Source organism: Puntigrus tetrazona, chromosome 14 (genome assembly GCF_018831695.1).
Source record: "Puntigrus tetrazona isolate hp1 chromosome 14, ASM1883169v1, whole genome shotgun sequence".
In the NCBI taxonomy this organism is placed as follows: domain Eukaryota; kingdom Metazoa; phylum Chordata; class Actinopteri; order Cypriniformes; family Cyprinidae; genus Puntigrus; species Puntigrus tetrazona.
Genome location: NC_056712.1, coordinates 19,656,507 through 19,682,784, shown reverse-complemented (window position 1 = coordinate 19,682,784; position 26,278 = coordinate 19,656,507). Strand labels below are relative to the sequence as shown.

At 40.0% G+C, this 26,278-nt stretch overlaps 2 protein-coding genes across 2 annotated transcripts in view; one reads left to right on the top strand and one right to left on the bottom strand.

Annotated features, from left to right (window-relative positions):
- Positions 1-23,739, top strand: part of med12 (mediator complex subunit 12) — a 30,551-nt gene extending 6,812 nt beyond the window's left edge. Inside the window, exons 14-42 of the mRNA XM_043256929.1 lie at positions 451-595; positions 1,770-1,888; positions 3,125-3,268; positions 3,427-3,590; positions 4,520-4,651; positions 4,740-4,967; positions 6,075-6,219; positions 7,281-7,401; positions 9,003-9,113; positions 9,220-9,333; positions 10,106-10,269; positions 10,393-10,572; positions 12,033-12,104; positions 12,189-12,349; positions 12,509-12,670; positions 13,609-13,720; positions 13,821-13,910; positions 15,000-15,109; positions 15,201-15,336; positions 16,349-16,498; positions 16,587-16,946; positions 17,443-17,587; positions 17,732-17,934; positions 19,068-19,145; positions 19,228-19,460; positions 20,658-20,844; positions 21,616-21,759; positions 22,676-22,757; positions 23,462-23,739. Coding sequence (XP_043112864.1) covers positions 451-595; positions 1,770-1,888; positions 3,125-3,268; positions 3,427-3,590; positions 4,520-4,651; positions 4,740-4,967; positions 6,075-6,219; positions 7,281-7,401; positions 9,003-9,113; positions 9,220-9,333; positions 10,106-10,269; positions 10,393-10,572; positions 12,033-12,104; positions 12,189-12,349; positions 12,509-12,670; positions 13,609-13,720; positions 13,821-13,910; positions 15,000-15,109; positions 15,201-15,336; positions 16,349-16,498; positions 16,587-16,946; positions 17,443-17,587; positions 17,732-17,934; positions 19,068-19,145; positions 19,228-19,460; positions 20,658-20,844; positions 21,616-21,759; positions 22,676-22,757; positions 23,462-23,499 — 4,230 coding nt within the window. The 3' untranslated portion in view covers positions 23,500-23,739. The remainder of the gene's footprint in view (positions 1-450; positions 596-1,769; positions 1,889-3,124; positions 3,269-3,426; positions 3,591-4,519; positions 4,652-4,739; positions 4,968-6,074; positions 6,220-7,280; positions 7,402-9,002; positions 9,114-9,219; positions 9,334-10,105; positions 10,270-10,392; positions 10,573-12,032; positions 12,105-12,188; positions 12,350-12,508; positions 12,671-13,608; positions 13,721-13,820; positions 13,911-14,999; positions 15,110-15,200; positions 15,337-16,348; positions 16,499-16,586; positions 16,947-17,442; positions 17,588-17,731; positions 17,935-19,067; positions 19,146-19,227; positions 19,461-20,657; positions 20,845-21,615; positions 21,760-22,675; positions 22,758-23,461) is intronic.
- mars2 (methionyl-tRNA synthetase 2, mitochondrial) overlaps positions 23,641-26,278 on the bottom strand; it is a 3,558-nt gene continuing 920 nt past the window's right edge. Inside the window, exons 2-3 of the mRNA XM_043257853.1 lie at positions 25,921-26,255; positions 23,641-24,955 (exon numbers count right to left, since the gene is read on the bottom strand). Of these exons, the coding sequence (XP_043113788.1) occupies positions 23,813-24,955; positions 25,921-26,255 (1,478 nt within the window). The 3' untranslated portion in view covers positions 23,641-23,812. The remainder of the gene's footprint in view (positions 24,956-25,920; positions 26,256-26,278) is intronic.

The following is a 26,278-nucleotide window of genomic DNA, read 5'->3' as shown; positions in this document are numbered from 1 at the left end:
AATATACTGTATACTAAGAATACTGCAGCCTTGTACTTAACTTGCATTTAATATCAATCAGCTTGGGGGCAGTTAAATGGGTTTTTGCTAAATTGATAAAGAAAATTCAAGGTTAAGTGCTTTTCATTTCAAGTATTCAAGTTTATTTATTATATAAAGCACTTTTTGTGTATGTTCAAAACAACTGCATATCAATAGCTATGTCATCACTCTGGTTTTCATAAGGGCCATGCTCATGCAGTATTTGTCACAGAATTACTCCATACATACAGAAAGTTTCTTGAAACGTTGACCATGTTTAGCATGAGAGTCCAGCTCTTTAACAGTGTAGATGAATCAGAGTAAATCAAATGGTATCAGACCCCCCTTCCTTCTATAAACACCTTACCAATCACAAGGTTTTGAATGAAAGTGTATGTGACTCATACTGGGCCTGAACTGGTTGTTCAGGAGGAGAGCGCGAGTCACGAGTGTAACCAGCGTCTGGTGGTTCTCTACGGGGTTGGCAAACAGCGAGATGAAGCTCGCCACGCCATCAAGAAGATCACCAAAGACATCCTGAAGGTCCTCAACCGCAAGAGTACAGCAGAGACAGGTGCGTCAATGAACACGACCTGTGATCAGTCAAATCTGACTCCTCCAAGCACTTTTTATTTTTCCCACTTTATTCATACTGCACAAATAGTGGTTCAGTGGTGTTAAATATTACAGGGACAGATTAATGCAAAGGCAAATGTTTTTTTATATTTATATCTTATATATATATATATATATATATATATATATATATATATATATATATATATATCTTTGCCATCACGTCTTATCATTTTCACATATCCTAGCTCAAAAGTTTAATTTCTTTCGAATAAAAGAAATTTTTTTACTGATCCCAAAGTTTTGAATGGGCGTGTATATTGTTGGAAAAGATTTCTGTTGACCATAAATGCTCTTTTATTGTAACGTTTTATTATCTCAGGAATCCTATAAAAACAATACATGATTTTCTGACTTACTGTATACAAAATATAACAAAAATAATTAAGCACCGTAGTATGCAGACTTCAGTTGATTTTGCATAAAATTCAGCGATTGCAAAATCCTGGAGGAAGTTTTTTTTTAGCAACCAAACTATTATCTTTATTGCTGTGGTATGTAACACCGGTCTTGTTGTTCTTTGCGGGGCCTGTGCTTTATCTTCACCTTCCAGCACTAAGTGACACATTTAGATCAGCGTCTCTCCTTGAGGGCCAAATAGAGACCGTTCATCATTAATGCTCAATTTCATTAGTCTTTTTCCTCCTCCATTATTAACAGTCTTTCATAGCGCTGAACCTCTGTTGCTGTCATTGAATATTCATAGCTGTAGCCCCATTTCAATGCTAATGGCAATCATGGTCTTATTATATTCAAGCTTAGTTGCAGACTCTGTCCGAAAGTGCGGCCCTGAGCTTGCTTTAATTTTTTTTTAATGGAGGTGTAATTGAACATCCCATTATTTCCCAGCAGCCCCGGCCTTGGTCCTGACATTAAACCGCTCAACCCACGGCTCTTACTATTTCAAGCACGACAAAAACACTGACCCGTCGCCCTCTGATAGCTCTTTGTGAAGTCACCCATCTGGGATCTTTTAATCAAAGAGCGCCTAGATGAGGGCACTTTATGCTTTAATAGTGATTTCTGTGTTTCATCTTATTGAAATCCTGTAAGGGCTCGCCCTCTCTCATTTGTGCTGCCATTGATTTTTGTCTCTTGTTTTCTTTGCTCAGGAGGCGAGGAAGGTCAGAAGAGGAAGAGGAGTAAACCTGAGGCTTTCCCCACGGCTGAAGATATTTTCTCTAAATTTCAGCACCTGTCACACTTTGACCAGCACCAGGTCACCTCTCAGGTCAGTCTGATGTTCATCAATGAACTGCTGTGTCCTGTTGTTGTTGTTTGTTTTCCCCAATTTTGTGTCTTTTTGCTTAAACAGAAGGGTTCACATGGTAGTGTATATGCATTGATCTCACTCTCAGGCAGCGGAGAAGGCCTATATTTCAAAAGACTCAACTGTGATATACTTTCGTGGCAATAATAATATTTATTGCACCAAAAGCAGTTTCTTTTTCCACCCGTTCTCTGACTCTAGATGTGCAGCCGGTCACATTGGCAAAAGTAGAGGACTGTTATCGAAAGTGTGGCAATGCATGAAGCAATGCTCACAAAGAAGTTGCTCTTCACAGATTCACTGAAACTAACAGAATCTTGTATGATTTGGGAAATACGAGGCACATCCAAATTTCCAAATCGTGCTTTCTACCAATGTTGATAACACATTTTAAGATGACTATTTCCAATAAAGACCCATGTCCAAGTCATTAGATGAGGAGTATCTTTATAAAGAACATAATTAAACGGCATATCTATGCAGTGACGTAAATAATATAAATTATGTGGCAGAAAAGATCAAACTCAAGACCAAAACAAAATAGGTGTGCGTGCATAATTAAAAATGTCAAAGGATAAGTTAAATGTGTGCAGACAATAAATTCGCCGGAAGGTCCACCAGTCTTCTTTTCATCTGCATAGGGAAACATTTTGTCCTCGCATGAAACATCCAATCTCGTAGATTCCTATTCAAATTACTGTGTTTGCCAGCAAAATTTTGACAAACAATGGAAGATGTGAATTTTCTGCGTCTTTAAGAGGTCTGTATGGCAGTGAGCTTTGTCAATATTACATAAACCACACCGAAGCCTGAACGAAGCACACTGGTGTTGAATTCTAAACCATCTTTAAAATATTAGGCATCATGCACTTGCCTTCTTGTAAATGGTTACAGATGGAAAACTTGGAATCATAACCTGAACAACTGGGGATCACACAAACAGACGTTCTAGTCATTCCGAATCGCAGAACATCCTTTAAAATCGTCAGGCATGTTTGATCTCCTCCAGCTGGATATAATCAAGAGTCTGTGCCCGACATGCATGCATGTTTTTTCCCGGTGACTGGCTCTGTAAACCTGGGCAGCGTTTGTTTACTGCATTCAAGCCTTTTGATTTAAATTCGCTGTGAATCACGGCCGTCTGGAAACCTCATTAGCGTTCAGATGGGTAATACCGTATTGTCTGGATTATCGCAGGTGTCCAGGAATGTTATGGAACAGATCACCAGCTTTGCCTTAGGGATGTCCTACCACCTCCCACTGGTCCAACACATCCAGTTCATCTTTGACCTCATGGAGTATTCGCTCAATATAAGTGGCCTCATTGACTTTGCTATACAGGTATGACTGCTTTCTGTTTTGGGGTTGCACAAATAGTCTGTAACGCGAGTATTTAATGATTTCCTCCATTGTTGCTGGCCTTTTGGTGGTCGAGATGTTTAGCCCTTGTTTACTACGATGCTTAAGTATTATTGCCGGCTATGTGTTGTGTCGTGCAGCTGCTGAATGAGTTGAGTCTGGTGGAAGCAGAACTCCTGCTGAAGTCCTCCAACCTGGCGGGCAGCTACACTACAGGTCTCTGTCTGTGTATTGTGGCCGTTTTGCGGAGATACCATTCCTGCCTCATCCTCAACCCTGACCAGACTGCACAGGTCTTCGATGGGTACGTCTTAATCATGTCTATCACTCGGCGGCATATTGCTGTGGCGTATTTTTTGGAGTGGCGTTAAAGGTTCATATGCAAAATAAACATTTGTTGTCATTTAATCCAGTGTCGTCCGAGATGTTCATGTCTTTCTTTTTTCAGTCACAAAGAAATTAAAATTTGCGGAAAACATTACATTATAGTTGACCTCTGTGGTTGTCAACGATTTTAAGGTCCAAACTGCAATCAATGCAACTTGAAAGACAATCTAGCGATACTATTGGACGTTTTCCTTTAAAAAAAAAACAAAAAAACCCACCTATAAATAAATAAATACATATATATATATATATATATATATATAATATATATATATATATATATATATATATATATATATATATATATATATATATGTATTTATTTATTTATAGGTAATATAAATATATATATATATATATATATATATATATATATATATATATATATATATATATATATATATATATATACACACTACACACACTCACACACTTTTTGATTATTATTTTTATTTATTTATATTTATTGTTATTTCTTTATTTTTTTATATATATATCTATATATATATATTTTATAAGGAAAATGTATATATCCAATAGTTTTGGTAGATTGTCTTTTTGGTAGATTGTCTTTCGAGTTGCATTGATTTGGACCTTCAAATCATGGCCACGATATATATATATATATATCTATATAGACCTATCATATATAGATATAGATATATAGATATAGATCTAGATCTATATCTATATAGATATATATATATCTATATATATATATATAGATATATCTATATCTCATATATAGAGATATTATAAACCACATATTTTTATTCTGGAAGTCAACTTATTCTTATCCTTTAAGCTATTTGGACAGTAATGAATATATGGCATCTTTCCGGGCAGGCTGAGGATTGTAGTCAAGTCTGGCGTGAATCCTGCAGACTGTTCCTCAGCTGAACGCTGCATCCTGGCCTATCTCTACGACCTCTATACCTCCTGCAGTCACCTGAAGAGCAAGTTTGGAGAGATTTTCAGGTGAGAGCAACCGATCCATTCTTCTTTTTAAGTGTTTCCCTATATTCCTGGTCTCTAATGGTGTCTGGTTTTGTGTTAACTCCCACAGCGAGTTTTGCTCAAAGGTGAAGAACTCAATCTACTATAACATCGACCCATCAGACTCTAACATGCTGTGGGATCAGATGTTCATGATCGACGCCATCGCTAATCCTACCGCACACAACCTCAACCACTCTATGGTGGGGAAGATCCTCAATGACAGCCCGGCCAACCGATACAGCTTTGTGTGTAACGTGCTTATGGATGTGTGTGTGGACCACCGGGATCCTGAGAGGTGGGCTTCTAATTCAGTTGATTTATGCTTCAAATAAGTACAAATATTTTGCAATTTGGAAGAAGAAGCTGAAATAAGAATTTCAGGAAACCACTAGACAAGCTGAAAATAAAACTTAAAAATAAATTAAGCCTAAATAGTAATAAAAAGTAAAGTAATAAAAACTAAAATTGACAAAAGCACACAAAAAAACGCGCAAAAACTAACATAATAGTATTTAAACTATACTAAATAACAATTTAAGTGAATTTAGTATATTAGTTGAAAGCAGTATTTAAATACTTTATTATATAATATATAAATAATGTTTTATAAGATAATTTTATATTATAAATTATATAGTGCTGTTAAACGATTAATTGCATCTAAAATAAAAGTTTCTGTTTACGTAAGATATGTATAAATGTATAAATGCACATGAATGTATAAATTAAGAATGTTTATTTAAACTTGAATTTTGGATGCTATTTAATCTTTTCACAGCACTAAAATTATATTTTCCGTATAAATAAAATACTGGTTTTGAAGAATAATCCTAAAGAATAAAAACAGACCATGTTCATTTAATAATTATTAGTTAATCAGTAATAATCACTGGGTAAATATTCTAGTATATATATATATGGACAGTTTTATACATATATATATTTATATATAAATCAAATATATATATATATATATATATATATATATATATTTATATATATATATATATATTTATACATATATATATATTTATATATATATTTATAATAATATAATATATCTTTATTAATATATTTATTAATATATTTATATATAATAATATATATAATATATTAATATATATATATTAATACCAGAGTTTACATTTTAGAATACAGTAACATCTGTCTTTAACACTTCAAGATAAAAATGTCAATTTAGACTTTAGTAAACTTTAAAAAAGTTAATTAAACTCATTATAATGTGCTGCTATGATAAAAATGACAGGTGATTTATATAAACGCTGCCGTGGGTCCTGTCACATAATTCGTGAGCATCATCAGTCAGAGCAGAACAGCTGCGTGGCATCTGTAGCTCCACCTGCTGTCCTGCGGTGAGCTAATGTTGTGTGGTTTGTTTCAGGGTGAATGATATCGGGATCCTGTGCGCGGAGCTGACGGCGTACTGCCGCTCTCTCAGCGCTGAGTGGTTGGGAGTGCTCAAGGCGCTCTGCTGCTCCTCCAACAACGGCAACTGTGGCTTCAACGATCTGCTCTGCAACGTCGACGTGAGTCTGCTGTCGTCTGTAGCGCTCAGTGCTAATATGCGGTAGCCATGCGATCTGTTTTTGAAGGGATGGTACATTGAAAAATAAAAACCTTAGGCCGTGCGAGACTTTTTTTTTTTTTCTTGCGTAGAAATTAAAAATGACATGATGAAAATCCAAAATTTCCAGGTTTTAAGTGCTACGGTCAGGTCCCCCGTGCATCTACCAACCAAGGAAATGGGAAAAAGATTAAGCCAAGAGTGAAAGTTTGAGCAAAACATGCTAACAGAGCCTCAGAGGAGATAAGAGAGCAGTGGATTTATTGATTTATTTACGGTAACTTATATTGCTGCTGCCGCAGAGCCTTTGACAGCCGCTTTCTGTCTGTGACTTTCAGATGTGTGCTCTCAAAAACCGTAACATATCAGTAGTTTAAATTAATATGGTTTAAAACACGTGATTTCGGTGCAATAAACACGACTTGGATCTATTCTGGAAAAGGAGGCGGGGAGTAGCAGCTCAGTCGCTTTTAAAAAGACAAGCACGAAAATCAGCGTGTTTCTTCCTTCGCTCAAAATAGGCATTTTATTTTAAAAACAATATAACATGATCTGTGGGGCATTTTGAGCTGAAACAGACACATTCTGGGGACATCAGAGACTTGCATATTGTAAAAAGGGGCAAAATATGTCTCCTTTAACTAACTGTGTGAGAGAACCAGTACTTCATTTCTCCAAGGCTCTGTATTACAGGAGATAGTGTTGTGAATAATGTTCAGCTTCTTGCACAGAGCAATCATTTAGCTTCATAAGTCCTCAATATATCATACGGGTCCATGGGTATTAGTTTTACTTTCCTTTAATTTGTGTTTTTACTGTTAAAAAATGGGCCTCTGACTTGCATTTCACGAATCACCAAGGAACATAAATTACTTTTCTACTGAAGAAACTCGGTCCCCCATGTCTTTCATGAACTCATTGCGAGTAGATTACCAGAATATGTCCACGTTAGGGTAAACCGTCCTTTTAAATGTCTGTACTAAATGCTCCTGGTGGTAATTGAGTGCTCTTTCTCTTTGGCAGGTGAGTGATCTCTCTTTCCACGACTCGCTGGCGACATTCGTTGCCATCCTGATAGCTCGGCAGTGTTTGTTGCTGGAGGATCTGGTGCGCTGTGTGGCCATTCCCTCTCTCCTCAATGCAGGTATGGCTCTTTCAGTTGATATCCAGTAGTTTTCTACAACTACCTGCTATACAGTCACCGCATGCCTCACTCTCGGAGCCGCAGCCGTTCAGGTTTTCACAGTTACCTAAGAGAGTTCAGAGAAATCAGAGTCGTCTGTACTAACTGCCAGTCTGTTTGAAGTCTGCATTTCACACCGGGCACACTGGAGTGTGTGTGTGTGTGTGTGTGTGTGTGTCCTGCGGTCAGTCTCTGATTGGCTCTGTGCACAAGGAGCTATTCAAGGCATCAGTGAAAGACAGCGTTCAGAAGTGTCTATTTAGAGAAGGAGCATGACATGAAAATGTTGGGAAAACGTACATTGTCGTAAATGTCTCTTTAAAAAAAAAAAACGATGTATATTTAATCAGGAACAACACACATTAATAATGCATCGTCGTTATAAAATCTGCCAGATTTAGACAGGGTGTATCATTTTCATCTGGGCAGGTTGATGTAGGAAAAATAACAATAACACTTTACTTTGTATTAAGTGCATTTTAAATCTAATGCACCTTAGAAATGTTGTATGATCTATAATATTACAATACATTTATATTTAGCTTTACATTAAAATGCAAGGCAGTCAAATGTTATAATGCTTCAATACTTTGCATTCAATGCATTGTACATAAAGACATTACTAATTGTTACCAAAAAAAAAAATCATACATGAAAGAATACATAAATGCCTAAAAGGTTTACAATTTCTGTAATAACATTTTATGTTCTGGTGGGATTCCGTACCATCAAGAGTTCAGCTAAAGCAAATAATAATTAAATAATCTCATTGAAGTATTGCAATCGTTACATAACCCTCATATTGTTCCATACTTGTTCAATGGAGCTGCTTAACTCCAAAATTGGCAAAAATCATAAAAATAGTGCGCCTCCTTCGTGTTTTCTGGAAGCGTTTAATAACTGTGTGCAAGAATTAAAAGGGAAAGTTCTCTCGTAAAACGAAAATAAATTATTAACTTAATAACCTAAGACTTGTGTACATCAATCAACCATTGAGTGCTTATGCAAACAAAAAGTGAAAAATTAGTAAAGACATTGTGAGAAAACTACACTTTATATGATGAACCAATTTAATTTAGTCTTCTATTCACACACAAACATTAATCAGCACACATTCATCATTTTTGATGAGCTCTAACTTGTTTAACGTGCTCGAATCAAAGAGGTTTGTTCTCATCACAAGCGTCGAGACTCCATCGATTGTGTTTGATTAGCTTTATCGGTCTGTGTGCCTTCTTCCGACATTTGTGTCGTTCGGTTTGGGAACAGCCCGAGACGCTCCATGAGAAATTCATGACGGCGTGTTTGTGTTTGGTTGAACTAACGCCTTAAATCAAGTCTGGCGATCCTTCTGGGAACTTCAAAGGTCTCTTTTTTTCCCGGGTGTTTATTTATCCTGCTCGTTTGAGTCGCAGGTGGTCCGTCTGTCTGGCAGGATACAGTATTGCCACGGGCTCGTTCTGTTTGTACTGCTTCGATGCAGCTGTGAAATGATGGGGTCATGTTCTGAGGCCGGTGGCTTTTTATGGAAGATGCTTGTGACTTTGTGTGTGTGTGTTCAGCCTGTAGCGAGCAGGACTCTGAACCCGGAGCCAGACTGACATGTAGGATCCTGCTTCATCTGTTCAGAACCCCGCAGCGCAACCCCTGTCCTCAAGACGGCACCAAATCAGGTAACAGCTCCCACCAAATAAAATAAATCGCACTCTATTTTACACACCCCACCTAAAAGACTCCGGACTGCAAGCATACACCTGAGAATAACATTTCCGTCCACAGACAAATCCACGGTGGGCATCAGATCGTCCTGTGACCGACATCTGCTGGCCGCTTCTCAGAACAGCATCGTGGTGGGAGCCGTGTTTGCCGTCTTAAAGGCTGTTTTCATGCTGGGTGAGACTTCCCGTATTTTTCTGCTGTGCGTTCACATTTTAGGCAATCAGAGAAGACGATTAAAGAAGTTGTTCACCAATAAATGAATTCGCCTCAGTCTCGGGCCATCCAGGATGTAGATGAGTTTGTTCCTTCGTCAGATTTGGAGAAATGTGGCACAGCATCGCTTGCAATGGATGCTCTGCGGTGAATGGGTGCCGTCAGAATGAGCCCAAACCTTCCGTGTAATCCACAATACTCCAATTCATCAGTTAACGACTCGTGAAGCGAACTTCAAGCTGTTGTCTCCAGCAAGCCCAAAAAGTTCTCATCCGAGCCAGGAGAGAAATATGCATAGATTATAAGACAAGAAATGTCCTTAGGAAATATCTGATTGTATTTTGATGTGAGAGGACAATAGGGGATGCATTTTACGGTTTTATGGAGGCTGTATTTATATTTTGCCCAGAAGCGACAGTTAAAAGTTAAAATGGGTTTGTTTTCTAGAAATGCAGCTAGATGTTTGCAAGATGTTAACTGATGGACTGGAGTGTTTTAATCAGCTGTTCGATACTGATTCTGAGCAAGTGATGTAAAGCAGAAGAGGAAACGATATCATCTACACCTCGAGTCACCCGAGGATGAATACATGTTTTTCTGTGAGCTGTTATTGGAAGCGTCTTGATGATCATACAGAAGATTTAACTATATCCAGTGAAGACCCAGCTGAAGGTTTGCGCGTTCAGAATTGATCGTTCCTTAAAAAACTCTGACTTTGTGTTTATTTCTCCAGGAGATGCCGAGCTGAAGGGTTCGGGCTTCTCCCACTCGGCTGGTTTGGACGACATCGGAGAGGATGACATGGGGTCCAAAAAATCCGGAGGACGTAATGTCTCGATTGAAACGGCCAGTCTGGTGGTTTACGCCAAGTATGTGCTGAAGAGCATCTGCCAACAGGTGATGGTTTTAAGCGGATCGCATCCTTGTAGCTGTTATAATCCTTATTGGAATAACTGTGAAGTAATAACTCTTTCTGTAGGGAAAAATAGCATTTTTCTGAATTGTCTGTCTCTGGTACAGGAGTGGGTGGGCGAGCGTTGTCTGAAGTCTCTGTCGGAGGACAGCAGTGCTCTGCAGGATCCGGTGCTGGTCAACATCCAGGCTCAGCGCTTGCTGCAGCTCATCTGTTACCCACACAGACAGCTGGACAGCGAGGAGGGCGAGAATCCTCAGAGACAGCGCATCAAACGCATCCTGCAGGTCGCACGCTCTCACATGACCCCACAGAACATCTGCTCCTGAACTTTTTGAATTTCTCATTACGTCTAAACTATTTAAATACTGTGAATATTACTGTTAATCGTCAAGTAGCACCGTGTTTCCCGTTCGTTTCCTAAAAGCCACGGAGGCCCGTTCTGCCTCGAAAAGTGAAATTATTGAAAAATATCAGCACGCTCTCAAAAATGAAAGTCACAAGCGAGATGAAAGCAGTGTAAGCAATTCTGAAATCGCTCACTAAACCCTATATAGTGTACGGCAGTTAGTGAGTGGACTAAATCAGACAGGAGTGAATGAAAAAAATGAACTAATTCAGATGGTAATCAAATGTACTTTTATATTGCACTTACATTTATTTTACAAAATAATATTAATGGCAGTACCACTCAATGACTTTTGTATTTTTCTGTTTACAATCAGTGAATGCTTTTAAAATACCGAGAGCAAAAATAAATGCACATTAACACATGTTCATAATTTTATGTATTTAATTATTTGTAGTATCTTGAATCTCTCTCCCAAGCAGAGTTTTAAGCTCAGATTGGATAATGGTCTTTGAGCGCCCTCAGGTGACTGTTCATTTTTATATGAGAATGAATAAGCTACCTACACATGCTTACATTTTTTAAATCATCCACCAAATTATCATATTTTAATATAAACGTGGGAATTAAACGTTAAAGAAGAAATGAGCCATCTTGCCATCTTTATTTAAGAGATCACATGCTGATTTAGTGTTGATCGACCACTGCTTGCTCTGACGAAGTATCTCGTTTAATGCAATAATTATATATTTTAATGTGTATCAGAACAGCTCGGTTCATAGTAAATGCAGAAAACCCAGGTCTCTGCATGTGCTGTGATGCTTAAACCGTTTAAATATAATAACGACGTTTACATTTGGCTTCCTAAAGACTGACACATTTGTCACAAACTGGTTTTTAGTCCACTTCAACAAAGCCCCGAAACAAACATAATAGGGATTTCTCTAACTTTTAGACGGTTTGGTGTCGCAGAATCCTGAGGGAACGCTGCAGCGGGAGGAGTCTTCTGAAAACCTGTACGAAAATAGTCTCTCGCAGTTGCATTTGGTGATGCTCTCGGTGCAGAACATACAGACTGTAAAGCCCAGTAGAGCAGGCCTTGAAACGTGAAGACAAGCGCGTTTCTGACGCCAGGCAGCTCTGTCAGCGATAGAAGAGCAGCAGAGGATGAACAGTCATTTCCCGAGCTTAATTATTCATTTCACACCCTTTAGCCTTTAAGCCATTAATGATTTGTGTGGGTCTCGCAGCAGCTCATTATCCTGGATTGGTTTTCATCTTCATAGACTGTGACGATAGGAGCCCCTCGCAATTAGCATCCAGCTGGGGCTCTTAAACTCTGCTTTGATTTGCTTAAAAAGCATTCTTTCCATATTCCGTCTGTTTTCCTGCTTGCAGAACATGGACCAGTGGACCATGAGACAGTCCTCTCTCGAGCTGCAGCTCATGATCAAGCAAAGCTCGAACAACGTAAGCCGAAAGCCGAGTTCGTCTCTGCTCGATGATTTCTCTCCTTTTCTTTAAGATTTGTACATCTGAACCCACTCTTTGCAGGAGCTGTATTCTCTCCTGGAGAACATAGCCAAGGCCACCATTGAGGTTTTCCAGAAGTCTGCCGAGATGAACTCTAGTAACCCCAGCTGGAATGGCTCTGCGGTTTCTGGCAGCTCCGTCTCCAATAGCAACAGTGCCAGCAAACTCAAACCTGTGCTCAGGTCGGTGACCCCAATCATCGCTTCGCGCTTTTATTTACTTTCAGCTTGATGGACCTGATGGACCGACCTTCTCTTCTTCAAAAGACGTGAATCGGCGTCTGTGTTGTGAGAAAAGAGCGTGTTTCTCACATATTGTTGTTATCGCTGTGTTTCCTCCAGTTCCTCTGAGCGCTCAGGGGTCTGGCTGGTGGCCCCTCTGATTGGTAAGCTGCCCACCTCGGTGCAGGGTCACGTGCTGAAGGCCGCTGGGGAAGAGCTGGAGAAGGGACAGCACCTGGGCCCCTCCTCCAGGAAAGAAAGAGATCGGCAGAAGCAAAAAAGGTACTAGACTTTTAAGCTGCTGCGACATTTACGCTGTTGCTTTTTGTGTTTAATGATGCAAAGAGGCAGCCCTGTCCTGTCATACACACAGTGCATTGTAAAATATATGCATTGTCATTTTTTTTTGTTTTGTTGTTTAAAAATCTCTTATGCTCACCAAGGCTGCATTTAATTAATTTAAAATTATTATAGAATATTATTATTATTATTATTACTAATATGTAATATTTGTAGCAATAGCGAACAATACATTGTATTGGTCGATGTTATACATTTTTCTTTAATTAAGTTCCATGAAGATAAATTGTATTAGTAATAATATCTGCATCCTCAGATTCCAGATTTTCAAATACCATACGTCTGTGGAAAACGTGTTTGTTAAGATAAATCACAATTTTGAGAAGAAAAAAGTCTCACATGCTGATGTCTTAATATCAGTGTTGAAAAGCACTTGTGTTGCTTAATGTTTTTTTCTGAACTGTGATATAAATATAGTATCTTTGAGCATCAATAGAACAGGATTAAAGTTGAAATGTTTTGAAACATTTCTTATAATGTCTTATAAATGTCTTGTGTTTTTACAATGTTTTATTGTATTTATATATATATAAAAATATTGTGTATATATATATATATATATATATATATATATATATATATATATATATATATATATATATATATATATATATATATATATATATATATATATATTTTTTTAAATATTATTTTATTTATTTTTTTACTTGACTAAAGTATGCAGTGGGAATGTGTCCGAGAAATATTGCTTAAAGTTGCCCAAGAAAATTGCAGTTGGCCCATGTGTCAAAATAAATAAATAAATATATGTATATGTGTGTGTTTTTTGTTCTGTGCTTGTCACAGTAATTAACAAGCGTGATCGAGAACGACCGTTTTGTTTGTGTTTCCTCTTTCAGTATGTCTCTCCTGAGCCAGCAGCCCTTCCTTTCACTGGTGCTGACGTGTCTCAAAGGACAAGACGAGCAGAGAGAGGGTCTCCTGACTTCCCTCTACAGCCAGGTCCAGCAGGTACCTCATCCACACGCGCACACACACACACACACACACCCCCACCGTGTCACTGTCGGTCAAACGCATCTCATCTCTGCTGTGTATTTCCCTGTATCAGATTGTGACTAACTGGCGCGAGGACCAGTACCAGGACGACTGCAAGGCCAAGCAGATGATGCACGAGGCCTTGAAGCTGCGACTCAATCTGGTGCGTAACCTTTCTCTCTTCCTCTCATACATCATCTCCAGGCTGACCAAACAAGTACAGTCTGTGTGTCGATCTGCCTCTCATCAATCTCAATTCCTTGCATTGTGCGCCCGAGGTCAAATTTGTCCTAAGAGACGAATGAAAGTCACCAAGATGCAGGGTTGGGTTTCGAAATCCAGTTCCTTTTTAGCACCTCGATTCTGATTAGTGATTCCTGCATTTACATTTTTAATGTGATTTAAGTGCATGTAAACATATGAATATTTTTGTATTATGCAATATTGCATTGTGTTATATGCTATTGTATTATAACGCCATAATGCTGTTCACTTCCACAAAGACAACAGTGTCGAGTTGAAGCCCACTTCAAGCGTTTTTATTTTTCTGTTTTTAATGTTAAATACATTTGAGGAATGAAACAGACATTTCTTGTGGAGTATGTGGTGGAAAATCACAAATGAACCTTTATTCACGCACTATACTACTTTATATTTCAAATATTATGATGGTTAATCTTGACTGTCCTCAAAGCACTGTGATTTTAATCTCATTAAGCCATTTCATGTTATAAACTTAATTCTCAAAAAAATACAAATGTAGTCCCATAATGCTGCAACTTTATTCTGAAATATTTCGATGTTCTCAAAATTACATTTTATTCGCATAATGCAAAATGCCATAATGATACGACTTTATTTCACAAAATATTACATTACTGTCAAATGTCTTCACGTACATTTTCTTAAAAAGAAAGAAAAGTCTTACTACTTTAGATTAACGTTGCTGTATTTTAAGGCGCTTTTGCACGCTGCCTACAAAACATTTGTATATCAAGAAAAATCTCGGATCAGGTTTTCTCGCATAAAATTTCAGACTCTTGTATAGAAGCAAGTGCCTTTTTGTTCTTAAAATGTTGTGCTTTTTAATCTTGTGATCTTTGTGGCACTAAATGTGTTTTTTTTTTTTTTTTTATCTAAACTGATTTTGAGAATCCGAATCGATAAAATACAATTCAAACGACGCCCAGCCCCGTAAAGATGTGGTTAAACTGCGCTGAGCTCGTTTGCTGTTTGCCGTCCCGTGGTCTAGGTGGGCGGGATGTTTGACACGGTGCAGCGGAGCACCCAGCAGACGACGGAGTGGGCGGTGCTTCTCCTGGACATCATCAGCAGCGGCACGGTGGACATGCAGTCGAACAAGTGAGACGTGACGCTCCCCTCGTTCACTGTCTGACCGGCTTTGCCACGCTCTCTCGTGTGAATGACGCGCGTTGTGTTGTTTTCCCACCAGCGAGCTCTTCACTACGGTGCTAGACATGCTGAGCGTGCTGATTAACGGCACCCTGGCGGCTGACATGTCCAGCATCTCTCAGGGCAGCATGGAGGAGAATAAGAGGGCCTACATGAACCTGGTCAAGAAACTCCGGGTGAGGCTGAGCTGCACTGATGCACTAGAATGTCAGAGTAGGCTTTTCTTAGTCGAAGTTTTGAAAGCTGAGACTGCGTTATAATACAGTAACAAAGTTTATTGCCGTTATTGGGTCACTGGTGCGCTATAAAATAATGGATGTGAAATATTGCTTACAAACTGCATGTTTTAGCAAAGACAGCAATGTAATTTAACAAGTTGGAGTCCACTTCAACCTTTGTTTTTATTGCTGTTATTATGTTAACTTTGAAAGGTTGGACATTACCGATATTAGCGATGTTTAATTTTGTATTATGACTGTCCTTGAAGTACTATGATTTGAATCTCATAATGCTACGAACTTTATTCTCAAAGTACTACAAAATTTTGTCCCGTAATGCGACGACTATATTGACTTTCTTTCAAAATATTATGGAATAAATCACAATGTTATGACTTCATCCCACAGAGATTGGACTTTATTCTCAAAATATTACATTACTCTCAAAATGCTATGACTTTCTTAAAGTATTACGAATTATTCTTAAAACCTCGATCTCGTGATCGTCAATTTTTAATAATTTTTTTCCTTACATTTTATTTTATTTCATGTGCTGCTAAGATGCAGCGTTATTCAGCAAAGATGCATTACATTTCTCAAACGTAACATACGTTTATATTTATATATTATATTATAAGTGTTGTTCTTTTGAGCTTTTGCATCAAAGTAAGTTGAAAAATATGTTATGGTTTCCACAAAAATGAATTATGAAGGATAAAGTGGCACTGAAGACTGGAGTAATGATGCTGAAAATTCAATTATTTAAACATTTTACTGTATTTTCAATCAAACAAATGCCTTTTTATTAAGCATAGGAGACTTCTTTAGAATTGTGGAAATGGTAGTTTAACTAAAACTGCACAAAAGCACTCCGCAGCTGTATTGAGCAGCGTTTGATCCTCATTTGCGCAGGAAAGTGCCGCTCTTTTTCTCCCAGAAGTGTAAGGTTCTGGTTTGCTTTGCCCTGCAGAAAGAGCTGGGTGACCGTCAGTCCGAGAGCTTGGAGAAAGTGCGCCAGCTGCTGCCTCTGCCCAAGCAGACGCGTGACGTCATCACCTGCGAGCCCCAGGGGTCACTCATCGACACGAAGGGCAACAAGATCGCCGGCTTTGAAAAAGAGGTACCTAGCCTAGCGGCTTATTACTGCTGCGGCGCCGCTCAGCCTCCGGCCCGCCGCTTACCTTTGCGCTGCGTTTTCGCACACACAGGGTCTTCAGGTGTCGACTAAGCAGAAGATTTCTCCCTGGGACGTGTTCGAGGGCCTGAAGCACTCGGCCCCGCTGTCCTGGGGCTGGTTCGGGTCCGTACGGGTCGACCGCAAAGTCACGGAGTACGAGGAGCAGCAGCGGCTGCTGCTTTATCACACTCACATAAAGCCCAAGCAGCGCAGTTACTATCTGGCGCCCCTCAACCTGCCCCAAGAAGAGGAGGAGCCGCCCGCTCCCGTGCCTCCTGAGCCGGACAAGAAGGTGGATGCTGGGAAGCCGGAGAAGAACGTCACTAATGTCGCACCTGACCCCACTAAGAAGAAGAAGAAAAAGAAACCAGCATCTGCAAATAAACAAGAGGTACATATGAGGGGAAAAAATGCATTTCCTGTGTATATTTTTATTAGATCCTTCAGAAGTAATTTTCTTCTTTATTCTTTCCCTGCTAATGTTTATTATTATAATAATAATAAAAAAAAAACCTTGTCAGTCATGCCAACTTTTTTTTAATTTTCATGTTCTTTAGAGTATTTTATATCTGAACATGCAATATATAAATGTGTGTGTGTGTGTGTGAGTGTGTGTGTGTATATGTGTGTGTGTATATGTGTGTGTGTATATGTGTGTGTGTATATGTGTGTGTGTGTGTGTGTGTATATATGAATGTGTGTGTGTGTGTGTGTGTGTGTATATATGAATGTGTGTGTGTGTATATATATATGTATGTGTGTGTGTGTGTGTGTACTAAGATGCATGCATGGATACATGCAAAAACTATTAGGTCACCCCTTTCCAATAAATATTCAAATGTCTTGTCCAAATAAAATTTAAATTGCAGTAATTTCCTGTGCTTTAGGACTACAAGCCACACAACCCAGTCATGCAGTACACGCAGGGCATGGCTCCTGATCTGATGAACATGGGCCAGTCAAACATGCCTTTCCGAATGGGCTACCAGGCTCCGATGAACATGTATGCCCAAAACCAGCCTCTGCCACCAGGTCAGTGCATGCCTTTTAACCTGTTCTACTGTTTAGCCTCATAAAGCAGTTCCTTCAGTAATCTTAGCATCATAATATGCATGTTGGACATCGTAAATATATATATATTTTTTTACTTGTTTTGTTTTATTTTCCTCCCCTAAGGAGGCCCCGGTTTAGACCCCCCTTTCCGTCCCAGGGGTCCCATGGGCAAAATTCCCCCACGTCCTGCCTACAACATGGCTAATATGCAGGGTCCTGGCATGGGCAACATGATGGGAATGGACAAGCAGTTCCAGATGGGCTACAAGCCCCCTCAGAGCATGCCTCAGGGGCAGATTCTCCGTCATCAGCTACAGGTCAGACTGGTGAGTCTGGTTTTACTGATCAAGACCCCAGACCAAAAACACACATGGTTTCCTTGTATTTTGTCTGATTAGTTCACCCGCTTTGTCATGTCCTGTAATTAGTGGTGCATTCTCGGGCAAACATGTAATGCAGGGGCCCCACACATTTGTAGGATTAATGACTGCTTGGAGAAGTCTGACTGTCGCCGTTTCCTTCAGATACCACAAGCAATCAACAAATGGTGATAAAATAACAGGTTGCCAGGTCTGCAAAACAAATTCATCCCAAGTGCTAATCAGACCTAGAACAACTGTGTATTTTCTGTGATTTTTTTTTTTTTTTTTTTTCCCTCAATGGAGGTCCTCTCCATCAAAATGGTGTTCTGGGGAGACGGCTTTAATTCTGTGGTAAAACTGCTAACTTTGCAACAAGTATGAAGATGGAAGCGTATTTAAGCCACAAAATGTTAAAAAATTATAATGAACAATTCTGACCTTTTTTGTCCTCAATAGTGTCATAATTCTGGCTGTTTCCTTTTAGCTTTTTGTTCTCAGAATTGTGAGAAACCATAATTGAGTTCAGTTCTAATGGGAAAAAGAGTTTTTTTTTTTTTTTTTTTTTAATATATATAACTTTTTTTTAATATATATATATATATATATATATATATATATATATATATATATATATATATATATATTAACTTTTGTTACAATTCTGAGATTATTTCCTAGAATTGCAAATTTATAGCAATTTTTTGCTTTAAATTGTGTAATATAAAGTTTCACAGTTTTGGACAAAAATTGTTTAATTCTGAATATTGTATGTTTGTACTTTAAAACTCAGCACTGCAAGTTAATATCACACATTTTTGAGAAAAAGGTTTATTGCGTGAGAAAGTTGCAGCTATTTTTTTTATTCGCTGACGGAAACGAGCCTCCATGCATGGGTCAGCTCAGTTTAAGAAGGAAAATCACTAATGTCGACCATCATGTGTTTCCGTGGGCAAGCACCATGTGTCTTTTTCATTTAGTTTCTGTTTCGTCTCCTAGTGCTTCGTGAGTGTCGAATTCAGAAAGGTTAGATTTTTTTTTTTCAGGAAACAGGGGGGGCGTTCGTGCTTTGTTTTAATGCTCTGTTTGCACTTATCCAGAATCATAATCATTTACTCGGACAGCAGATCAGGCAAGTGGCACCTAATCAGCAGTATCCGTCGATGCAGCCGACACAGGCAAGTATAAGAAGATTTGCATTGCTGATTTGTTCAGCGTTCGCCTGAACCCGGAGATGAGCGCTTGTGTTTCTCTCCTCAGAATATCTCCCAGGGCTACACCTCGTACGGCTCACACATGGGCATGCAGCCGCACCCCTCTCAGCCCGGTGGGATAGTTCCTAACTCGTACGGTAACCAGGGCTTCCAGGGGGGCCATCCGGGCACGAACCCGGGCATAGTGGACCCTCTGAGGCAAATGCAGCAGAGGCCTAGCGGCTACGTCCACCAGCAGGCTCCAGCGGCATACGCACACACAATACAGAACACGCAGAGGTCAGTCACGCACACAATACTGCCTTAATCCTGGTCCTAGCACCTCGCTTGAAGGAATCCAATTGGCTAAATGTAGTATTCATTTTGTGTTGGTTTTTTTTGCTTGTTGTTGTTGTTGTTTTTGCCATGTTTCTTTATTATTACATTTTAATGTATTTAATATTCTAGTTTTTTTTTTTTGTTGTTGACTAAAAGTTCAAGCTCACAATACAGTTAAAATTAATCTAATTTAACCTAATCTACATTCCTGATTTACTTTTAATAGTGCACACACATATAATATATATTTAGAAGATTCTTACTAATATATTTATATTTATATATTCTATATTTATGTTCATCTGCTTCCAGAGTCTTTTTGTTTTAGACTTTTTTTGTACAAAAGTAAATTTTTCTGCTTCATATTGTAAATTGGTGCGTCTTAGGTTATTTTTTTTATCTTATTTAGGAACCCACTGGTTTGTAGTGCAAACATTAGTGCAAACGTTTTACTGCACGAGTTATTCTCCTTGTTATGTACCTCACCAGAAGCCTCACCCATAGACGCGGTGAAAAGCCATTCTTTTAAATGCATGCATGTTTGTGTATTTATATAGACAGTTTCCACCTTTTTCCTCAACAGCACAAATCTTATTTATAGTTGAGATTCACGTTTGTCACTGAAGAGGCAGAACATCTCGGTGGTGATCGACTGAACTCAAACTTGCACGTTTGGTTTAAAGAGTCTCGTGTCTCGAGAAGTGAATAATAGACAAGCTCAGAAAAACGTCTTTGTTCTGTAAAATCCGGCTTTGCCACCTTCAGTTCAGGTTTATGTTCCTTAAATGTAGGGTTTACCCAAGATGCTTTCAAAGGAGCTATCAAAGATGATCCTAACACATGCAGATTTATATCTAATATATAGCATATATTTTCTGCCAACAGGAGGTGAAATCGAAAGAGGATTCAATTTGAAGATGATTTAATCAAATTGAATCCTCTTTCTATTTCACCTCCTGTTGGCAGAAAATAGCATTTTTTAAGTGCCCCATAGTGTACAAGTCTGTGGGAAACACTGTTGTCCGATTTTGACACCCCAGGTTGCCATTTGGTGGAATAGCCTATTAAAAATCAACACACCAACTTGCAGTCCTGTTGCATGTCCTTGAATTAGTTCCAACCTGATCAAATCAGCTCAACTTTCCCCATCTGTTTCAGGTTTTCCCATCAGTCCATGCAGCAGACGCCTATGATGCACGGCCTGAGTCAAGGTCACTTAGGGGCACAGGGCATGCACCCCAACATGAGGCCCAATCAGATGATGGAGCAGCAGCAGCAGCAGCAGCAGCAACAACAAGCCCAGCAGCAACAGCAGCAGCTGATCAGACAGCATCCGGCTCTCAGAGTACGTACGACACACACTCTATCAGGTCCGGACGATTAATCCAAACCGAAATTGTCATTTTTTTTATTTGGGTTTTTTTTTCATTACTGACAATACTTTCCCCTTAAAACCTTACTACCGCCTATGTAAAATGTTAGGGCTGGTTAAATAGATTGAATTAATTATGGCAAAAATAAAGTGTTAAAGTTGCATTTTGCATTTTGGTTCGCTCCTGATCTATATGTTGGTCGTCTGACATTTCATACAGCTGATTTCTGACAAAGTAGGCTCATTCTCCAACTCCACTAGAGTTAAGTTCAGTTACCGTTTTCGAATGTATTCAGCCAATCTGTTAGCATAGCTTAGCATAGATCATTGAATCCGATTAGACCAGTAGCATCGTGCTCAAAAATGACCATAACAATGTTTTTTTGGTATTTTAATATTCATTTATTTTGTAGCAAACCATACACCAATGGATAGCTTATTTATTCAGCTCATGTATTAATCTTAATTGCCAAAAATGTATACTTATTTTGTGGTCCATGGTCCTTTTTTTTTATAAGACATCTTCATTTCAAGCAAGCTTTGTTACCTTAAATCGTTTTAAAATCACCAAGATAAGAAATGCACTTAGCTCTCCAGCCTTGGTAGTTGCATATATTTACAGTGCAATCCTATGTGGACCAAATAAAACCAACATCAATCACTAATTGTAATCGAAGTGAAGCGTCATATCGCTGCACATTTCACTTAATGCCTATGTTTGAGTGACTCGTGTTTGTTTTGCAGCAGCAGGTTCAGCAGCAGGTTCAGCAGCAGCAGCAGGTTCAGCCTCAGCAGGTGCCGCAGCAGCAGGTTCAACAGCAGCAGGTTCAGCAGCAGCAGGTGTCTGCAGCCCAGCCGCCCGCTCAGGCCCTCGGGATGCAGCCCATGGTGAGACCAGGCGCTTCTCCAAAGCAAGCGTGTAGTGAAACGCAAAGGGGTGGGAAAGCTGGCGGCGACAAATCCATGCATCACAAATAATTCTGAGATTTTTCTCTCTTGAATTGCTTTGAACACGCTTTAGAAACGGCCGTACTGTGCTTCCTTCTAGTTCCTTACACACACACACACACACCGCTTGAACATAAAATAATCATTCATGCAGTTGAAGCGTATTGCAAGGGTGTTCAAAGTGGTCTGTGCATTTGCATGAAAGTGCTCCTATTATGGTTATGAAAGGTTCATATTTTGGTTTTATGAATCCCCAGCAACAGATTGATATGCATGCATGCATGATTAAAAAAAATTGCAGGTATTTTTCTTACTTGCTCTTCCAGGTATTTTCCCAAGCCCCTCCTTTGAGTGACCAATCAGCGGTGATTGATCGATTGCTCTCATCTGGCCTGTAAAGCCTGATAAAGCAGTGTTTGTGAGCGCGGTGCTGCTTTGAGTACAGCGGCAACGTGAAATTGCTTGGGATTCGTTTTAAAAAAAGACTTCATTCTTTTGAGAGACTGTAACATTTTACACTTTTTTTTTTTTTAGATGTAAAACTTTGGTGTTTTCATTCCCTTCCAGTTGTTAAACACTGCACGAACGGTTTTATTCAAGAAATATGCGCACTTGAAAAATAGCCTGGAGCGCCATCTGCTGTTGAAAACTAAGCTCAGAATGGATTCGAGAGAGAACCGCAGTGCCTTCGGAAAATCTCTGAACTGATGCGTAATCATTTCTCAGATCACGATGCATCGATTTATTGTCACAGCCCTAGCAGACAGAGGCATTATAAAATAGTTCCAGGGCTTTAGCGGCCTATCGCTTTGCTTTTTGGATGTTCTGAACCTGTTTCTTCCGTGTTTTGTCTCAGTTTCCCCGGCAAGGCATGCAGCAGACCCAGCAGCAGCAGCAGACCGCAGCCCTGGTCAGACAGCTCCAGCAGCAGCTCTCAAGTACGCTTCAACACTTCCCATACCATACACTCTGTGGGGTTTTTACTCGACACACGTAGCCCTTCAAAAACATTTTCAAATGCTCGTGGCAGCACTCTTAACATTAAGCTAGATAAACGTGCTCTGTTAGGCATATATATCCAAGTGCATGAGTGAAAGCTATTCATGCACTTCAGCACCGGCATTGACAATAAAGGGACTCTCAGAGCAGCTCTGGAGACGATGTTTATGTGTTACTTTTATTTATGCATGTCAGTGGTTTGGCAATACCGTGCAAATCACGCCAACGAAGCTCTCGTGAATGTAACGGGCAACGCTCAGATGTTCGGCGACTGAGATCACGGCAAGCGTCGTGCGTGCATGCCGTAAACGAAACAACGCCTCTGTGCCAGAATTCCCTCGAGAGACATGCAGGATTTAGATTTAGTTTTTTCGGACAGGCTAGGCCGTTCAGTTTATTCATTCGAAAATTGCCGAGTGCGGTGGCATGCATACAGAAAAAATGGATTTTGCAATTCCATCCACATTTTATTTATATTTAAATGAATATAAACGTGCAACTAATAGTCGTTTAAGCCACCGGTCGACTAGAAAAGCAAACCTGATACGTTCTGTATTCAATGGTTTTTATTCTTAGCGCTGTTTTTTAAATCAATGCAAAATGAGCCATTTTCTGCATTAAAATGCCGTTTCTCTTTCCCTAGGTACTCAACCCGGACAGAACACCAACTCATATTTCTGAGAGCGTCTGAACGCATTTCACCGGCGGCCGAGAGTAGTTCTGCTTCCAGAGAGAATAACAGAGTCATTGTTTTCAGACATGCATTTCTGAGGCGAACCATGAAAGAGTTTATGTAAAAAGAAGTACAGGAAATTATAAGAATATTGCAACCTTTTTTTTTTATTTTATTTTATTTTATTTCGATTTGTACAATTTTTCAGTTTCGTGTATTTCTCATTAAAAAAATCATGTCAGTTTTTATGCCTTGTCATACATTGACCTTTTGCTGTAATATCTGTGCAACCGCCACCGTTACGTTTCATTGTGTTAGTTTTTAACTCGTCTTGCGGGGAGTCTTCTGCTTCGTCGCTCTCCTCTCCAGGCGACCGAACAGCACGCCCGAATCAGGACCCAGCGCTCTCCCTCCCGCCCGGCCCCGATCCGGTCTCTCGCGCATCGCCGAAAACTTCCAGCTTCTCTCCTCGGGCCCGACTCCCAGCCTGGATAAAATCTGATGGGCAAGCCCAGGCACCACGGGTTGCAGGAGTATCCCGTAAACCCTGAGGCACTCGAAAGACACGTGAAGGATGCTTTCGAGCCACTTTAGCTCTCCAGGATCGCTCCGGTCCAGCTTCCACGGAGCGTGTCTCTGCACGAAGCCGTTAGTGAGGCGCACGCACGCGCTGATGGCCTCCAACGCCTTATATATGTGCAGGTTCTCAAAGTGCTGCTCTACTAAAACGGGAAGCTCTGCCACGGCCTCCATCATTCTGTAATCCTCCGAAACGGCTCGTCCGGCGAACTCCGCCTCCCCGAAGCGAGGGTACTCCTGTTTGGGGTTAATGGAGGGCGCCGTGCAGCGGTTCAACAGCCCTCCGAGAGCGTCCGCCAACTCGCTGTTGCACATCTTCACCACTTTATCCTCATAATAGTCGCAGTCGGTATCAGGAACGCCTTGTCGGAGGAGGAAGTATCTCAAACCGTCCACGCCGAATTTCTCGGCGGCGTCCAGAGGGTCGATCACGTTCCCGAGACTTTTAGACATCTTCTTTCCCTCCACCGTCCAGTGCGAGTGAACGTATACGGCCCGGGGAGGAGGCAGCCCCGCGGCCATGAGAAACGCCGGCCAGTAAACGGCGTGGAACTTGAGGATGTCCTTACCCACGACGTGATGCGCCGCCGACCACAGCTGAGAGCGAGGCTGAGGGTAGCCCACCACCGTCAGGTAGTTGACCAGAGCGTCCAGCCAGACGTAGACCGTCTGCTCTGGGTCGCCCGGGACCGGGATGCCCCACTGGAGCCGGCTCCTCTGCCGGGACACTGACAGATCCGGGATGTCGTCCCCCAGCCACTGGAGAACGGAGTTGTGGAACTTGACCGGCTGGATGGCCTTCGGGTTCGATCGGAGCCAGCGGAGCAGCTCGGGGCGGAAGACCGATAGACGGAACATGTAATTGTCCTCCTTCATCCACTCCACCTGCCGGGGAGGACCGAGACGTTATATGATGCCACGCTGAAGAGCTAGGTCTTGTAGTAATAGACCAGTGCTGCTCGCCTTGATAAAATCTACACAGGTTTCCTTCCACAGTCAGCCTGTGAACATGTTCTAGATCGGGGCTTTGCTGTTACTTGCATGCAACGGAAGCCAAAATAAAAAATTCTTAGGGTTAATGTATAAAGACCGACACTGTCCTAATGTAAATTGGTATACTGTATATTATGCTAATGCAAAATATAATTTGGAATAGATTTAAAAAAATTTTACTCACTTCAGTATCGTACTGTTAGATCTTAGTTCACAGATTTTTTTTTTTTTTTTTTTTTTTTTTTTTTTAACCATTTTTTGTTGTCTTGTATACTCTCATCGAAACGTAATAATCTGATTGTTTCTTAATCATAAATTAAGCTTTTTGTTTTCTTATTTTAGTTTTCCTTTTTAGATTCTCATTCTTGGCTGGCTTCAATTAGATCATATTTGCATCTTATTTTTATGTGATTTGTCTTAATCTTTTTGTTTTTCACTTTTTTTCATTCTTAATGATTTATTTTAATTTATTAACATATTTTGGCCTAATTGATCATTTTAATCTAATTTTTAGTTAACTAATTTTAATTTAACCTTATTTAAATTTTTGATAATTTATTCTTATTCGAACAATTGTTAAACCCTTTTTTAAATGTATAAATCCTTAAATATAATAGTTTTTTTTTTTTTTTTTAACTAAACTTTATGCCCCTGGCTTCACAGAGCAGTCCGAGATCGAAACACATGTCTGAGCTGTTTCAAAAAAAAAAAAAAAAAAAAAAAAAAAACTTGCACAAATATCTAATACATCACATCACTGTCTCAAGATGCACACCAGAACTGTACTGGGGTTTTTTTAAGGCACATTTATAAAACACGCTTCACTGAACTAGTTAGGCAGCACAGGAGGATGGTACCTTGTGGCCGCTCTCGGTGGAGACTTTGATCGGTCTTCCCTCGGAGTCTGTGCTGTCAGTAACTTGGTCTGGAGTGAGAAAACTCTCATCTGGAGTGGAGTACCAGCCTTCATACGTGCCTTTGTAGAGGAAGCCCTTGCTCTGGAGAACCGTCCAAAAGTGTTCAACGGCCTGTCTGTGCCTCGGCTCCGTCGTCCGGATGTAGTCCGTGAATGAAATATTGCATCTCTGGAAAACGTGCCTGAAACGCTCTGAAACCTCGGTGCAGAAGCTCAGAGGCTCCTTCCCAGCGTTACCAGCTGCCTGCTGGATCTTCAGCCCGTGTTCATCCGTACCTGCAGAGTGCATGCAAACACTG